Source organism: Schistocerca nitens, chromosome 4 (assembly GCF_023898315.1).
Source record: "Schistocerca nitens isolate TAMUIC-IGC-003100 chromosome 4, iqSchNite1.1, whole genome shotgun sequence".
In the NCBI taxonomy this organism is placed as follows: Eukaryota; Metazoa; Arthropoda; class Insecta; order Orthoptera; family Acrididae; genus Schistocerca; species Schistocerca nitens.
The window spans coordinates 957,666,997-957,686,006 of NC_064617.1; the positions used below are offsets into that span (position 1 = coordinate 957,666,997).

Below are 19,010 nucleotides of genomic sequence, written 5' to 3' on the forward strand. Positions count from 1 at the left end.
GTATCCCGTGCCACCCAACGTGCTCTAGAAGGTGTAAGTCAACTACCCTGGCCAGCAAGATCTCCGGATCTGTCCCCCATTGAGCATGTTTGGGACTGGATGAAGCGTCGTCTCACGCGGTCTGCACGTCCAGCACGAACACTGGTCCAACTGAGGCGCCAGGTGGAAATGGCATGGCAAGCCGTTCCACAGGACTACATCCAGCATCTCTACGATCGTCTCCATGGGAGAATAGCAGCCTGCATTGCTGCGAAAGGTGGATATACACTGTACTAGTGCCGACATTGTGCATGCTCTGTTGCCTGTGTCTATGTGCCTGTGGTTCTGTCAGTGTGACCATGTGATGTATCTGACCCCAGGAATGTGTCAATAAAGTTTCCCCTTCCTGGGACAATGAATTCACGGTGTTCTTATTTCAATTTCCAGGAGTGTAGATGGTCATACCAGACGTAGAACAGTGTTGTGTTTTAACGTCGAGTGGTTCCCCTTATTCGCTTGCATATTTCGATGGATAATTTCAGGCAAGCCAGCAGCAGTGTGGAGCTGAACAGTACAACCGCCGCGGGATTACGAGGTACGTGGTGTGGACAGGGCGCACGGTCAAGAAAAGCAGAAACGACAACCAGTTTAAAGGTACCACCCCACCCTTTTGTACCCCCGGGTGTGTTACAACAAGCTTCTGCACAAGGCTGCTTTTTGGTGAAAATGTGCCATATTGAGACTGTGCAGCCAAAGTAGGTTGCCGCAGAAAGTTTCAGAAACGGGCCGCATTTAAAAAGCACCGACATGTAGCGGCAATTTGTTGCCATGTACCACTTGAGATGTTTTCCATCTGTCCGGTCGTAATCAGACACGATTTATCTGACACGATTCTTTTTATCTCGAGTACACATTTCATGCAGTATAATGTGTTCTCGTCAGCCATTACGTTTGCGGCCGGTGTCATTTATTTGTGTTACTAGCGGCACGAGGCAGTTGGCGCTATCGGGGAATTTTTATCTGTATCAACCTCCGGCGTCCATGTAAGGGCATGATGCAATGAGAAGTGATACAGATGAACGATGAAATTATCTGGCCGGGCCCTTAGATGGAGATCAGAAATTAGTCGAAGCAGTACCCAAGTACCCAGAAAGCGTCGCGCTGCTACAGCCTAATGTCTGCGGAAGAAGCCACGGCGACGCCGCTCAGGGTGGCGGAAGCTCCTTCCGGAAAAAAGAAAGGCGATGGTGGCGCTGGCGGAGGACGCGGCGGTGTCAGGAAACAGTACATCGCTGCCATAGCCGGTGAGTTACAAAGATACAAACTTTAAAAAAGAGGAATAGGGTGTGGGGTAAGAGCGAGGGAGGAAGGGGGGGGGGGGCAAGGGAGGAGGGGGAGTAGGTATCATAGCCTTTAGCTTCTATGAATCGTCAGTCTTCTGATTGGTTTGACGCGGCCCACCACGAATTCGTCTCCTGTGCTAACCTCTTCATCTCAGAGTATCACTTGCAACCTACGTCCTCAATTATTTGCTGGATGTATTCCAATCCCTGTCTTCTTCTACCTCCCTCTACAGTTTTTGCCCTCTACTGCTCCCTCTGGTACTGTGGAAGCTGTTCCCCAATGTCTTAACAGATGTCCTCTATCATCTCGTCCTCTATCATCTCATTGTCACTATTTCCCATATATTCCTTTCCTCGCCAGTTCTACGGAGGAGCCCCTCATTCCTTACTTTATCAATCCACCTTATTTTCAACATATGCTAGTAGCACAACATCTCAAATGCTTCGAATCTTCCGTTACGATTGCCCAATATAATGTGTCACTACCATACCACGCTGTGCTCCAAACGTACATTCTACGACATTTCTTCCCCAAATTAAGCCTTATGTTTGATACTAGCAGACTTTTCTTGGCCAGGAATGCTCTTTTTGCCAGTGCTAGTCAGCATTTTGTGCCCTCCTCACTCCACCCATCACGGGTTATTTTGCTGCCTAGGCAGGAGAAATCCTTACCTTCGTCTATTCCATGAGCCCAGTTATACCGTAGGTCTCTAGAAGAGTGTAGCATTCCAAAGGATTGGAAAAGGGCACAGGTCACCCCCGTTTTCGTGAAGGGTCATCGAAAAGGTGTGCAGAACTATAGACTTATATCTCTAACGTTGACCAGTTGTAGAATTTTGGAGCATGTATTATGTTCGAGTATAATGACTTTTCTGATTCAAATGGTTCAAATGGCTCTGAGCACTATGGGACTTAACATCTATGGTCATCAGTCCCCTAGAACTTAGAACTACTTAAACCTAACTAACCTAAGGACAGCACACAACACCCGGACATCACGAGGCAGAGAAAATCCCTGACCCCGCCGGAAATCGAACCCGGGAACCCGGGCGCGGAAAGACTTTTCTGGACACTAGAAATCTACTCTGTAGGAATCAGTATGAGTTTCGAAAAAGACGATCGTGTGAAACCCAGCTCGCGCTATTCGTCCACGAGACCCAGAGGGCCATAGACACGGGTTCACAGGTAGATGCCGTGTTTCTTGACTTCCGCAAGGCGTTCGATACAGTTCCCCACAGTCGTTTAATGAACAGAGTATGAGCATATGGACTATCAGACCAATTGTGTCATTGGATTGAAGAGTTCATAAATAACAGAACGCAGCATGTCATTCTCAATGGAGAGAAGTCTTCCGAAGTAAGAGTGATTTCAGGTGTGCCGCAGGGGAGTGTCGTAGGACCGTTGCTATACACAATATACATAAATTACCTAGTGGATAACATCGGAATTTCTCTGAGGATTTTTGCGGATGATGCTGTAGTATATCGAGAGGTTGTAGCAATGGAAAATTTTACTGAAATGCAGGAGGATCTGCAACGAATTGACGCATGGTGCAGGGAATGGCAATTGAATCTCAGTGTAGCAAAGTGTAATGTGTTACGAATACATAGAAAGAAATATCCGTTATCATTTAGCTACAATATAGCAGGTCAGCAACTGGAAGCAGTTAATTTCTTAAATTATCTGGGAGTAGGCATTGGAGTGATTTGAAATGGAATGATCATATAAAATTAATCGTCGGTGAAGCAGATGCCAGACTGAGACTCATTGCAAGAATCCTAAGGAAACGCAATCCGGAAACAAAGGAAGTAGGTTACAGAACACTTGTTCGATCACTGCTTGAACACTGCTCACCGATGTGGGATCTGTACCAGATAGGGTTGATAGAAGAGATAGAGAATATCCAAAGGAGAGCAGCGCACTTCGTTACAGGATTATTTAGTAATCGCGGAAGCGTTGTGGAGATGATAGATAAACTCCAGTGGAAGACTCTGCAAGAGAGACGCTCAGTAGCTCGTTACGGGATTTTGTTGAAGTTTCGAGAACATACCTTCACCGAGGAGTCAAGCAGTATATTGCTCCCTCCTACGTATATCTCGCGAAGAGACCATGAGGATAAAATCAGAGAGATTAGAGCCCACACAGAGGCATACCGACAATATTTCTTTCCACGAACAATAAGAGACTGGAATAGAAGGGAGAACCGATAAAGGTACTCAAACTACCCTCCGCCACACACCGTCAGGTGGCTTGCGGAGTATGGATGTAGATGTAGATATGTAGATGTAGATATAACGTTACGTTTTTTGCTGTTCTCATTTCCGCTACTTCTCATTACATCCGTCTTTCTTCGATTTACTTTCGATCCATGTTCTGTGCTCATTAGACTGTTCACTCCATTCAACACATCTTGTAATATTTCTTCACTTCCACTGAAATAGCAATGTGATCTTAGGATCCCATCACAGATGTCCTTCCCCCATCATGGTTTAAACACACAATGCACACAGTGTATCATAACTAAAAGGGGACACTGAGAAGCTTGAAAGTATGCGATAACAGAAGGGCAAACGTTCCAGTAAACATGGGCCTGCCAGCACGACGTTTGCGAGATAATCGCTAATTTATGGCTACCAGTCGCTACTGAATTCAGTATGAATTAGTGTCCTAGTGATAGTACAAATTTTTTAAATGTAACCTTTTCGATAAAGTACTCATCTAATTGGCCTCAGAATTCACCCATGTCGCATGGTTGAGGAATGTGGCATGCAATATGGGACATCATTATTTTGCTGCTCATGTATGTCTACATAAAAATCTACACTCCTGCTCTGCAGTTCACACTTACGTGCCTGTCAGGGGGTTCATCCAACTACTTTTACACTATTTCTTTACCGTTACACTCTCCAACAGCGCCTGCAATAAATGAATACTTAAATTTTTCCGTGCGAGCTCCGATTTCTCTTATGATCATTTCTCCCAATGTAGGTAGTGCCAACAAAATATTTTCACATTTGGAGAAGAACGTTGTAGACCGAAATTTCCTGAAAGGATCTCGCTGAAACGAAAAATGCCTTTCTTCCGATGGTTATCACCTGAACTCCACTATCGTATAGGTGACACTCTCTCCCCTACTTCGCTATAATACCAAACGAGCTGCCCTGCTTTGAACGTTTTCGACGTCCTCCTCAATTCAGTCTGGTAAGGATGCCATACCGCACAGCACTACTGTAGCAGAGGACGGACAAGCGTAATGTAGGCAGTCTCTTTAGTTGCATCTTATAAGTATTCTGTCAATAAACCACAATATTCCGTTTGCCTTACCCCACAACCTTATCTATGTGATCGTTCCAATTTAAGTTGATCGTAGGTTATAAGAGTCGAGGGGCATGAAAGGGAAGCAGTGGTTGGGAAGGGAGTAAGACAGGGTTGTAGCCTCTCCCCGATGTTATTCAATCTGTATATTGAGCAAGCAGTAAAGGAAACAAAAGAAAAATTCGGAGTAGGTATTAAAATTCATGGAGAAGAAGTAAAAACTTTGAGGTTCGCCGATGACATTGTAATTCTGTCAGAGGCAGCAGAGGACTTGGAAGAGCAGTTGAACGGAATGGACTGTGTCTTGAAAGGAGGATATAAGATGAACATCAACAAAAGCAAAACGAGGATAATGGAATGTAGTCAAATTAAATCGGGGGATGCTGAGGGAATTAGATTAGGAAATGAGACACTTAAAGTAGTAAAGGAGTTTTGCTATTTAGGGAGTAAAGTAACTAATGATGGTCAAAGTAGAGAGGATATAAAATGTAGACTGGCAATGGCAAGGAAATCGTTTCTGAAGAAGAGAAATTTGTTAACATCGAGTATAGATTTAAGTGGCAGGAAGTCGTTTCTGAAAGTATTTCTATGGAGTTTAGCCATGTATGGAAGTGAAACATGGACGATAAATAGTTTGGACAAGAAGAGAATAGAAGCTTTCGAAATGTGGTGCTACAGAAGAATGCTGAAGATAAGGTGGGTAGATCACGTAACTAATGAGGAGGTATTGAATAGGATTGGGGAGAAGAGAAGTTTGTGGCACAACTTGACTAGAAGAAGGGATCGATTGGTAGGACATGTTTTGAGGCATCAAGGGATCACAAATTTAGCATTGGAGGGCAGCGTGGAGGGTAAAAATCGTAGAGGGAGACCAAGAGATCAATACACTAAGCAGATTCAGAATGATATAGGTTGCAGTAGGTACTGGGAGATGAAGAAGCTAGCACAGGATAGAGTAGCATGGAGAGCTGCATCAAACCAGTCTCAGGACTGAAGACCACAACAACAACAATAGGTGTAACTCCTCGGTATTTAGCTGAATTCACGGCCGTTAGATTTGTGTGACTTATTTTGTAGCAAAAATTTGACGGATTCCTTATAGTAGTCGTGCGGATAACCTCACACTTTTCATTACTTGTGGTCAAATGCCACTTATTGCGTCACACATATACTGTGTCATTTTATAATTGTTTTCGATCTTCCGACGACTTTCTTGGATGGAAAATGGCAGCACCATCTGCAAGCAATCTAATACGGCTGCTCAGACTATCTCTGATTATGCAGATTAAGAGCAGCAGAGGGCATATAACACTTCCTTGGGGAACGCCAGACGTCACTTCTGTAATAAAATGGAACACCTACAGCCGTCCTTACGATGTTATTTATTATATGGCTACCACTTTCGGTGCTTCAGCACACCATCTTCAGGCCTTAACTGACGCTGAGGGGCTTAACTCCAATCGTATAGTTCATTCATCAGTCGCCAACATCTATGAACTGGTTTTCGGAGACTACCTATAACAACGATGGCGTGTCTCCAAGTTGGTAGTCTGCGAAATCATGGACGTTCTAGAAACTTACAGATAATGGGCTATGACGTCTAAATTAGTTGCAGACAATAAAGATTTTAGCAGTTTTGTGGTTGTCGTTTTCATTGATAGTTTTACAATGCACACTGTAATGGGTCGACAACATTGAAATCCGATCTTTATGGAGGCAAGGAAAGATTTGTTATTTCATACTTAAGTTCAAGAAACCTGTCACGGACGTTTCTAGGCATGTGGGCAGGGCATGGAGGTTGCTGTATAGACAGGAAACGGAAGGGTGTGTCAAACGACCCATATAGTAAATGACTTCCGGTTTTTTTGGGGTTAAAAAAGTTATCCCGTGTCGAACTTTGTACGGGAAAGTAAAATTCCGAATTAATATTTTCCCGATAAGTTATCTTCTTCTTCAAACAATGGAAAGCCCATGATGGAAAAACGACAGTATTATGAAATGGATTGAGGAGAATCTGAGTCACAGACAGCCACATCTGAACTTTCTAAACGTACATGTGCTATGTATCTGAGCTTTCGGCCAAAAGGCCTTCTTCTAATGTAGGAAACACACACACTCGCACAAACACAATTCACTACTGAAGTGGCTGTTCTTCGCCGCACGTTGGGCGCCAAATCAAGTGACTCTTCCTGAGGAGTATATTTGTTTATTTATTTATATCTAAAAACAAAGATGATGTGACTTACCAAACGAAAGCGCTGGCACGTCGATAGACACACAAACAAACACAAACATACACACAAAATTCAAGCTTTCGCAACAAACTGTTGCCTCATCAGGAAAGAGGGAAGGAGAGGGAAAGACGAAATGTAATAACTTCTATGCTATTAACAAGGGAGAACGACTGGCCTAGATTGTTCTTCTCTTCCTCTCTCTTCGCTTGTTTCTAGTAACACGAAGCATACATCTTGTACCACCTCTCCTTCCCTCTTTCCTGATGAGGCAACAGTTTATTGCGAAAGCTTGAATTTTGTGTGTATGTTTGTGTTTGTTTGTGTGTCTATCGACGTGCCAGCGCTTTAGTTTGGTAAGTCACATCATCTTTGTTTTTAGATATATTTTTCCCACGTGGAATGTTTCCCTCTATTAATTTGTTTATTTATTTATATTTTTCTCGTTTGTTCGGTGTCTAGAAGCACGCGTGAATGTAATTGTGCGGTCCAATATGCAAAAACTGTTAAATGATTTTTAGTTGAAATCTATCATTCAAAGAAATTTAAATATACACTATGATTTTTGACTTTTGAGTCATTTTATTATTTTAGAAAATTATTTCAAAATTGGTTTTACTTTTAGGTAACTCACAACTGAGCAGTAAAATCATCAAACATAATGGACTGACTTACTTCCAAGAATTTTACTTGAGAATGAAAATATAACAGGATTATAATTAGCCTCGGCGTATTTGCACTTTAAGAGCGTGGACTCAAATATTGAAATTATTGTGGACCCACACAGTACTCGAAGAATACTCCTCTTACCATCATATTCAGGTTGTGGTAGTCGAATCCTGGCTCTCGGCGTAAGCTGAAAAGTAGAATCTTAAAACTAATGTTGCTCTACTCTGCGGCTCATTGCTGTGAAAAAATGTCTGTTAAATGTTAAAGCGGGCGTTCCCTGCGCTTCCGGTATGATTTAGCTTTGTAGGTCGGCGCGTAATGGCGTCAGTTGAAGCTGAGGGCGCTAAAATTGTGGAGCTGTAAACGTCTTAAGAAAAAGTAATTCAATGCAAGGAACATGACAGAGGGCTCACTGTACATCGAAATAACTCACATATAAACATTAACGTACTATATTTATTTATTTATTTATTTATTTAACCTGGCAAGATTAGGGCCATCAGGCCCTCTCTTACACCTAACCAGGAATTCTACTTATTTTACATTCATAGTTTTAGTAGGCATGTTAAACGACATCTAGTATAAAAAGTGAAATAAACAATTTGAAAGGTACACCTGTAAAAATACATACATATAGAGTTTATATTCTTAGATCACAAGTACTGTTATAATTAGACATTATTGAAGAGACAGATTTTATATAGGAGTGCTGGCAGCAGGGAGTATGAGGGAGACTCATGGTGAAGGGAGGAGAAGAATAGAGAGACATGATGAAACATAGTTAAGGAAATATAAAGGAAAAGAAGATTGCGTGGCTAATAGAGATAGATGAAGAGGAAGGCATCTCAGGAGCAAGATAGGAGACGCTAGCTTTGCTATTTGACAGATGAGGGGATTGCCCTTGTACATTAATTTTGTGGAGAACTTTATGAGGATGATAGTAGGAAATGCTTCAACTTCTTCTTAAAAGCAGCAGGAGATTGAATTTTGCGGAAGGTAAGGGGCAGTTTGTTCCAGAGGCGGACAGCGGCAACTGAGAAGGAGTTTGCAAAAGTTTTTGTTTTGTGAGTGGGCACAGTTAGGATACCAAATAAGAGTGACCTCGTGTTTCGATTATGATGACATGACAGGTTTTTAATCTCTGAAGCAAGGTACTGGGGTGCTTGCGCGACGAGGAGTCGGTGGAGTAGACATAGAGTGTGGTAGTCACGCAATTTGTCCTGCCGCAGCCACCCTAGCTCGGAGTATGAAGCACTAACATGATCATATCGGCGAATGTTGCAGGTGTAACGCACACAGGCATTCATGGTTAGCTCTAGCCGTCTTTTGTTTTCACTGCTCGTGCCTTGTTGAATCACATCACAATAGTGGAGGTTCGGTAGAACGAGTGCTTGCACGAGCTGGCGTTTCAAGTCCTGTGGAAATATGTTCCGAAACTTTTTGAGAGCATAGAGACAAGCAGACGTCTTTCGGCACGCTGCGACTGTATTCTCCACCCAGTTGAGATGCTCATCCAAAGTTACACCCAAGTTCTTCACAAGGTCAACAGTATAAATCCTTACATTACTTTCGTGGTACAAGATGTATGCTTCGTGTTACTAGAAACAAGCGAAGAGAGAGGAAGAGTAGAACAATCTAGGCCAGTCGTTCTCCCTTGTTAATAGCATAGAAGTTATTACATTTAAAGAGTTTACTCCTTGATACTAAGATTAAATATAATATTTACGCCGGCCGAAGTGGCCGTGCGGTTAAAGGCGCTGCAGTCTGGAACCGCAAGACCGCTACGGTCGCAGGTTCGAATCCTGCCTCGGGCATGGATGTTTGTGATGTCCTTAGGTTAGTTAGGTTTAACTAGTTCTAAGTTCTAGGGGACTAATGACCTCACAAGTTGAGTCCCATAGTGCTCAGAGCCATTTTTTTGTAATATTTACTGTAATACAGGAAAAGTTTACGCCGTCTATGCGATCGATGAAACACATAAGGTTCGTGTACATTTATTTCGTCACGAAATACATTCCCCGTTCTAAGCATTAAAAAAAAAAAATATCTTTGCGACACAGCTGTCACTGGGACAACACCACTACCTTTGTCCCGCATCTGTAGAGTGTCGCCATGGATATTAATGGATTTATTATGCTTGGTTTAACGAATGGCGTGATATCTTTTCAGTCACCACCCTGTAAGGTAAGGGAAGACGTCACTATCTTAATAGAACTGCATTTTTCAAGAGCCTTGGGAATGATCAGAGTTGTTAAAGGACTGAAAACCTGGAATTACTGTTTAAATGCACCTGCATCATTAGCTGCAACATTGCAACAGAGTTCACGGGGAGCTCAAGTATTTCGACAGGACATGGGACACAGTGTACCGAGAACAAGCGAATTAGTTTTCTAAAGTAGATCTGTTCTCTGTTTGTTACTTTTTGTGTCGGATGCTGCTATTCACTTATCGTGCACTAAGAGGCTTAGAAGCTCCAAGATGTAGACCATACTTTTTATTGCAATCTGTATCAGCAATACGGTAAACGGCCCGGGGAGTTGACTTGACAGTATGTTTACTTGTACATTGCCCATAATAGTCTTAACACTGTACACCACTTCGATCAGTAATCATGGTTTGATTCCTCATGAAACTATAATAAAAACTGTCGTTTACTACATAGTCCCTGTCAAATATCAGCAGTAGGACTGCAGTATCACCTGCTTTTGGCTTTGTGATTGTAATCAAATATTTTCAAATGTAGTTCTGTTTGTCGGATTTCTGAATATTGTATGAGGAAAATATAATTATAGGTATTTATCAGTCTAGCACAGTAGACTTTTCGCTTGTAGTAATGACAAATATATGAGTATCATGACATTTACATGTTGTTGTTGTGGTCTTCAGTCCTGAGACTGGTTTGATGCAGCTCTCCATGCTACTCTATCCTATGCAAGCTTCTTCATCTCCCAGTACCTACTGCAACCTACATCCTTCTGAATCTGCTTCGTGTATTCATCTCTTGGTCTCCCTCTACGATTTTTACCCTCCACGCTGCCCTCCAATACTAAATTGGTGATCCCTTGATGCCTCAGAACATGTCCTAGTCCTACCAACCGATCCCTTCTTCTGGTCAAGTTGTGCCACAAACTTCTCCCCAATCCTATTCAATACTTCCTCATTATTTATGTGATCTACCCATCTAATCTTCAGCATTCTTCTGTAGCACCACATTTCGAAAGCTTCTATTCTCTTCTTGTCCAAACTATTTATCGTCCATGTTTCACTTACATACATGGCTACACTCCATACAAATACTTTCAGAAAAGACTTCCTGACACTTAACTCTATACTCGATGTTAACAAATTTCTCTTCTTCAGAAACGCTTTCCTTGCCATTGCCAGTCTACATTTTATATCCTCTCTACTTCGACCATCATCAGTTATTTTGCTCCACAAATAGCAAAACCCCTTTACTACTTTAAGTGTCTCATTTCCTAATCTAATTCCCTCAGCATCACCCGACTTAATTCGACTACATTCCATTATCCTCGTTTTGCTTTTGTTGATGTTCATCTTATATACTCCTCTCAAGACACTGTCCATTCCATTCAACTGCTCTTCCAAGTCCTTTGCTGTCTCTGACAGAATTACAATGTCATCGGCAAACCTCAAAGTTTTTATTTCTTCTCCATGGATTTTAATACCTACTCCGAGTTTTCTTTTGTTTCCTTTACTGCTTGCTCAATATACAGATCGAATAACATCGGGGAGAGGCTACAACCCTGTCTTACTCCCTTCCCAACCACTGCTTCCCTTTCATGTCCCTCGACTCTTATAACTGCCATCTGGTTTCTGTACAAATTGTAAATAGCCTTTCGCTCCCTGTATTTTACCCCTGCCACCTTTAGAATTTGAAAGAGAGTATTCCAGTCAACATTGTCAAAAGCTTTCTCTAAGTCTACAAATGATAGAAACGTAGGTCTGCCTTTCCTTAATCTTTCTTCTAAGATAAGTCGTAAGGTCAGTATTGCCTCACGTGTTACAGTATTTCCACGGACTCCAAACTGATCTTCCCCGAGGTCGGCTTCTACTAGTTTTTCCATTCGCCTGTAAAGAATTCGTGTTAGTATTTTGCAGCTGTGGCTTATTAAACTGATAGTTCGGTAATTTTCACATCTGTCAACACCTTCTTTCTTTGGGATTGGAATTATTATATTCTTCTTGAAGTCTGAGGGTATTTCGCCTGTTTCATACATCTTGCTCACCAGTTGGTAGAGTTTTGTCAGGACTGGCTCTCCCAAGGCCGTCAGTAGTTCCAATGGAATGTTGTCTACTTCGGGGGCCTTGTTTCGACTCAGGTCTTTCAGTGCTCTGTCAAACTCTTCACGCAGTATCCTATCTCCCATTTCATCCTCATCTACGTCCTCTTCCATTTCCATAATATTGTCCTCAAGTACATCGCCCTTGTATAGACCCTCTATATACTCCTTCCACCTTTCTGCTTTCCCTTCTTTGCTTAGAACTGGGTTTCCATCTGAGCTCTTGATATTCATGCAAGTGGTTCTCTTTTCTCCAAAGGTCTCTGTAATTTTCCTGTAGGCAGTATGTATCTTACCCCTAGTGAGATAAGCCTCTACATCCTTACATTTGTCCTCTAGCCATCCCTGCTTAGCCATTTTGCACTTCCTGTCGATCTCATTTTTGAGACGTTTGTATTCCTTTTTGCCTGCTTCATTTATTGCATTTTTATATTTTCTCCTTTCATCAATTAAATTCAATATTTCTTCTGTTACCCAAGGATTTCTACTAGCCCTCGTCTTTTTACCTACTTGATCCTCTGCTGCCTTCACTACTTCATCCATCAAAGCTACTATTCTTCTTCTACTGTATTTCTTTCCCCCATTCCTGTCAATTGTTCCCTTATGCTCTCCCTGAAACTCTGTACAACCTCTGGTTCTTTCAGTTTATCCAGGTCGCATCTCCTTAAATTCCCACCTTTTTGCAGTTTCTTCAGTTTTAATCTACAGGTCATAACCAATAGATTGTCGTCAGAGTCCACATCTGCCCCTGGAAATGTCTTACAATTTAAAACCTGGTTCCTAAATCTCTGTCTTACCATTATGTAATCTATCTGATACGTTTTACATGAAGGCAGATATTTTTATTTGTGTTAGGAATATTTGTTTGTTACTTTTTACGTCTGTATTTGACTTTATAGTGAAGTTCTCCCGTGAAAGAATAGCACAATTTTCATTTTTCACATTGTGTGCTAAATAAGTCTTAAAAGATCAAAAGATCAAAAGGCCTTTTTCGTTAAAGTAAGCTTGAAAATACACAAAAAAGCGATCAGTGCCTTGCGATACTGTTGACATTGATACTTTTGTTCTCGAATTATCGAGGCAGAGATATAGTTTTAGGCGTTACCAAAGATACCCACCATTATATCGATTCTGGTGTTAGAACGTCCCTAGCCCGGATTCCAACAAGATACCTGACCCGGCCCAACATCGCACTGGCGAGCGTTAATGATCACGGTAACGGAGTTCTAAGCTTTAATAGTGGCCAAAATTGGCGCTAATGAGGACTGGAGTAACGACAGGTCGTCTTTCGGTATATTTAGAGCTTCATACTAAAACTACAGCGACCGTAACTGCACGAACACAATCGATTCTGCTGAGCGTCATTTTTCTACAGTTTCTGGTGTGTTGCTGTGGTGTGATGGTATTAATCTTACTTCAAAATATTAATCAAGATTTCATTTCATTACTTTCATCAGTGTCTAAACATCACATTCAGTTTAAGTAGGCGTATTTTTTATCACAGCGGGAAAGCAAATCCTTCCTTATGAAACTATGTTTCGTCCTAAAAAGTTAATGATTTAATTTTTGATATGAATTATTGCTTTGTGCGTTTAGAAGCTTCCTCGTCGTTGGGTTACCAGCAAACGTGCATAAATGAATAAAATTTAATACATGAACTGCGATGGAAATGCCGCAAGAGCAATACAAGAACACTAAAAGTGTTACCTAACAGCAATTGTGTGAAGTGCGAAATCACAATGATATTACATGTCTCATGCCTGAGATAAAAGTAAAAAGAAAACTACTGAGATAATTGTCAAGTGGACGCTGAAATTCCGAAGTTTTATCTGCCACTGGTTGTTTATACAGACCTGTGCGTTGTGAGATCCTTTAAATGAGGTTGCTCCTAAGTGCTATCAGTGCCGAACCGATAATATCATTGGTTTCAATAAGATACCGCTATTCATCTAGAGGTCGACCGAGAATTTCGAGTCCTTACTTCGAGGGAATTCCAGTTATGATTACAAAAACAGTGACACTTCTTTGCTGTAGAGTTTCTTGACAGGTAACACGTGGGTTTCGGTAGCATATGTGTGGGACGAGTAGACTTTCAAACCACTCATCACCAATGGAACGCTTCATAGTAGGTGTATAATTACCAGTAGATCAAGTACGATAAAATTTTGCCAACTTCTGGAAAACACCGAAAACTTTGTAAGAAATTGGACATAAATTTGCTAGTGATAAAACTGAAGCCATGAGGCTTCCTTGGAGCAACTCTGTAAGTCCTCTTGGTCTTCTTCATCCGGAATATCGCAGAAAAGGACCAAAGATTGAAGATTAGGATAATGGAAATGCCGTGTGGCTAGGGCCTCCCGTCGGGTAGACCGTTCGCCTGGTGCAGATCTTTCGATTTGACGCCACTTCGGCGACTTGCGTGTCGATGGGGATGAAATGATGATGGTAAGGACAACACAACACCCAATCCGTGAGCGGAGAAAATCTCCGACCCAGTCGGGAATCGAACCCGGGCCGTAAGGTATGACATTCCGTCACGCTGACCACTCAGCTACGAGGGGCGGACGAAGATGAGTGTAAAATGTTCCGTGTACCCGTTGACGCCAGTGCAGGGGGGAACAGAAACTCAGATTGGACAGAATGGCTCAGGAAACAAGCCGAAGTCTTTTCAAAGAACCTCGCAGCATTCAGTTAAAAACGGGTGGACGTACGGAGATGTTGAACGTAATACTATGGGCAAGTCAGATCACTGTACGTCGCATGAATCAATTTTTATCGGAAGGGTACGAACAACTATTTTCCTGCGCAACAAGGGGATGGAGTAATTTAATGTGCGAAGATGCATGGGAATGAAATTAATAGTTTAGCGATACTTGCGGCGGCGCGGTTCCTTCCGTCACTTTACAACGAACCTGCACCTACCTGTGAACAGTGTCTCAGCAGATCATCGGTAGGAAAGCCGAGCGAAACCTACTGTACTTCGACGTCCACCAGGCCGCAATTAATGTCACTAATCTACGTTACGAGAGAAAATTTTCACACGAAATGAAAGTTAGGAAATTTTGTCCTTAATTAATATATTCTGAAACTTAGGTGAACAAGTATCACTGCCAAGGCCGTGCTAGTCTTAACACAGTCACTCACAATCCCTTTCACTCACGTTAGCAAGTTTATGGTGTTGCATTTCCCGAAAACGTAATAGCTAAATAATACATATTGTTTTTGGTTGAGAATGCTCGCCAAATATTAAGTCTGTCGGTACCTAATGCAGTCACGGTTTTTAGCCACCGACATGCTCAATACGCCACGCGGAATATCAGTCTTTTCTCGTCACAAAATTCACTTAAAAATTCCGAAATTTCTACAAGTCCATCAGAATAGTTATGCCGTCACTTTAACACACTTTTAATGTATGAGACACTGCTAGATCCGGCAACTTATAATTTCCATCGGAACTACTACTACACACGTCCGAACTGTTTCATGGCTAGGCTCCCACTCCTCCCTAGAATACTTTGTCTTCTCTACCAGCAGAAAAAGGCGCGCGAAGAATACTGCTTTACCATTGGTCAGTTTACTCAACAGCCAATAGCAAAACAACATTATCCCGCGTCCGTCCGCTCTTTTCATCAATAACCAATCGCAAAATAGTAAACCTAACGACTGCACTTTTTCCGACGTAATTATCTAATATGCTGAAGTTTTGTTTATGCATAAAGTTATTTATTATTGTCATTTATACCTGAATTAACTTACCCTTTACCACAAACATTCTTTACTAATCTATTCTACAAAAATCCCCTTTGTCCACATCCATACTTATGAGAAATGTTCCCACACTAAATCCCACTACACAACTCGTAAAACAATTATCTTCATATTAACCTTAAACCACACTCACGCATCATTCATACTGCTAAAACACATTTATAACAATTTACCTACACAAAAAGACATAATAACACTTTATGGAACAGTTTATGAAAAACATTCTATTACTTTAGTGCACTCTAGTGGGCACAATCGAAACTAAATCAGTCCCCTATCCAATATTGTCCTCTATCGGCTGATACATAAACTAATTGTGCGTCCAGTCTCGCGTCACCATCTGTCACTATCCACCTCTGAGACACATCTCCCACTTAACCACCTCCGAGGCAGGATCGGTATACGGCGCTACGCCTCATAGTGCAGTATCACGTGGGGCAGTGAATCGAAGGACGAAGCTAAAATTCACAAGGTAAACATAACGCAAACCGATAAACAAACTTTCTTATGGATTGTAACGAAACAAGCACTGGATGTATGGATATATCACAAGAACATTTTATGAAGTGAGTCTGACTCCTACAATTCGTTTCTCAAAGCGCAAATGGGAAATGAATTTTCCTCTTGCCGTATGTCAGAAATGTGCCATCGCTGGGCAAAGTGAATAAAAAGTTTGCATGGTTTCAGCCCTGTTATTCTTCTTCAGTAATTGATATTAATCTGGCGAATCATGTACCAAAAGGAAGATAAGGATTTTGCAACACATACTGTGTTCGAATATTATGAATTACTTCGAAGAAAACGATGTATTGGCACATAACCAGCACGGATTTAGAAAGTATCGTTACTGTGAAACATAACCGGCTCTTTATGCACACAAAGTAGTGAGTACTGCCGACAGAGAATCTCAAGTTTATTCCATACTAGCTGAGTACACGGCATTTCCCGGGTATGTATATATTCGAATTCTATTATTTTATCTCCTGCTTTCCACTCTCTCATAACAACTCTCTCACCCCCCCCCCCCACTCTCTGTTCATCTAGTCCACTCCCTCCCTCCGTCCACTGTCTCCATTCCCCATCCCCTGTCCATCTGCTCCTGTACCTCTCTGTCCATCCCCTCATGTCGCTCACTCTGTCCATCTACTTCTTCCCCATCTCCTCCTCACCCTCTAATTCCATCTCATACTCTAATCTCTTTTTGTCCATCTCCTTCTCTCCCCTTCCTCTGTCCATGTCTCCCCCCCTCTGTCCATCTCCTATATTCCATCTGTCCATATCCTCTACCACCTCTCTCTGTCCACCTCCTCCACCCCAGCTCCTCCTGTTTCTGCCTCTGGCCATCTCTTCTTGTCCATCCCTCTGTTCACCTGCTCCTCCCCCCTCTCCACGTCAATCTGTCAATCTGCTCCTCCCCTTCTGTCCACCCCATCCACCCCTTTCCCCTGTCCATAATCTCCTCCTCCCCCCTGTTACTGTTAAGCTCCTCCTACTCCCACTCGCTCTGTCCATCTCCTCCTATCCCACTCCCAGTCCATCTCTTCCTATCTCTTCCCACTGTTCATCTCCTTCACCCCTATCTTCCTGTCCATATCCTCCACTTCCCATGCTGTGTCCATCACTTCCTCTTCCTCTCTCTACCCACCTCTTCCTCCCCCTGTTCCTGCGCCTCTGCTCCTCTTTCCTTTCTCTGTCCAGCTCTTCCTCCCCCCTCTCTTTCCATCCTCTTCCCATTCTCTGCCTACATCCCCCAACCCTTTTCCACCTGCTTTCCCCTATTGTGTCCATCTCGTCCTTTCCCTTCTCTCTCTCTGTCCATCTCCTTCAACCCCCCTCTCTCTATCACTCCCACTCCGGCAGAGAGTTGCTCGTTATGACCCTCACAGTAAAAAATGAAATGAGCGTATGGCATCGTTTGCTGGGAGGCCTTATTCGGGGAAGTTCGGCCGCCATCTTATTTCATTCGACGCCACATTGGGCGACTTGCGCGCCGATGATCAGGATGAAATGATGACCCGGTGCCCGAGCGGAAAAAAATCTGCATTCCGCCAGGAATCGAACCGGGGGCCGCATGCGTGGGCGGCGTGCACGCTACCAAACAGCTAAGCAGGCGGACACGCTCACAGTAATTCTTTCCAGACAGTAAGTAAAATGTTTCCCAAGTTTGTTCTGAATCCATCCAGGGGTACAGAAAGAGCTTTTTGTATCGAAATTCGCCCTGCATTTAAATTCTTACGAAGCTCAATTTTTATGACGCCATATATCATGAACTATTTGTTGACAATGATGTATTTTGCAGGTACGTCCAGTAGTATGCGTGGATATCCTCTGTGAAATGTGTTGCGAATAGAGTCAGCAGTAAAGAAGTGATAAGTTAAAATGGCATTAATGATGCGATCATTTTTCACGCATTTCAATATGTAACGTCATATTACCTCAGCTATGTGTCGTGTAATTATGTATTTTCGTAGGTACATTCATCGACATATACGGATATTGTCTGCGAAATGTGTTGTAACAAGAGATAGTAGCAAAGGTGGGATATCTTGCGAACCATGGATGAAGTGTATCAGACGGATGCCATATTTCTTGACGTCCGGAAAGCGTTTGACTCGGTGCCCCATTGCAGACTCCTAACTAAGGTACGAGCTTATGGGATTGGTTCCCAAATATGTGAGTGGCTCGAAGACTTCTTAAGTAATAGAACCCAGTACGTTGTCCTCGATGGTCAGTGTTCATCGGATGTGAGGGTATTATCTGGAGTGCCCCAGGGAAGTGTCGTAGGTCCGCTGTTGTTTTCTATCTACATAAATGATCCTTTGGATAGGGTGGATAGCAATGTGCGGCTGTTTGCTGATGATGCTGTGGTGTACGGGAAGGTGTAGTCGTTGAGTGACTGTACGAGGATACAAGATGACTTGGAGAGGATCTGTGATTGGTGTGAAGAATGGTAGCTAACTCTAAATATAGATAAATTTAAATTAATGCAGATGAATAGGAAAAAGAATCTCGTAATGTTTGAATACTCCATTAGTAGTGTAGCGCTTGACACAGTCACGTCGATTAAATATTTGGGTGCAACATTGCAGAACGATATGAAGTGGGACAAGCATGTAATGGCAGTTGTGGGGAAGGCGGATAGTCGTCTTCAGTTCATTGCTAGAATTTTGGGAAGATGTGGTTCATCTGTAAAGGAGACCGCTTATAAAACACTAATACGACCTATTCTTGAGTAGTGTTCGAGCGTTTGGGATCCCTATCACGTCGGATTGAGGGAGGACATAGAAGCAATTCAGAGGCGGGCTGCTAGATTTGTTACTGGTAGGTTTGATCGTCACGCGAGTGTTACGGAAATACTTCAGGAACTCGGGTGGGAGTCTCTGCAGGAAAGGAGGCGTTCTTTT

The 19,010-nt window shown here is 42.5% G+C and overlaps 1 protein-coding gene across 1 annotated transcript in view; it reads left to right on the plus strand.

The window, feature by feature from the left end:
• The first annotated feature begins 1,002 nt into the window (after positions 1 to 1,002).
• The window catches only part of LOC126252863 (facilitated trehalose transporter Tret1-like), a 90,901-nt gene continuing 72,893 nt past the window's right edge, over positions 1,003 to 19,010 (plus strand). Inside the window, exon 1 of the mRNA XM_049953818.1 lies at positions 1,003 to 1,283. Coding sequence (XP_049809775.1) covers positions 1,154 to 1,283 — 130 coding nt within the window. The 5' untranslated portion in view covers positions 1,003 to 1,153. The remainder of the gene's footprint in view (positions 1,284 to 19,010) is intronic.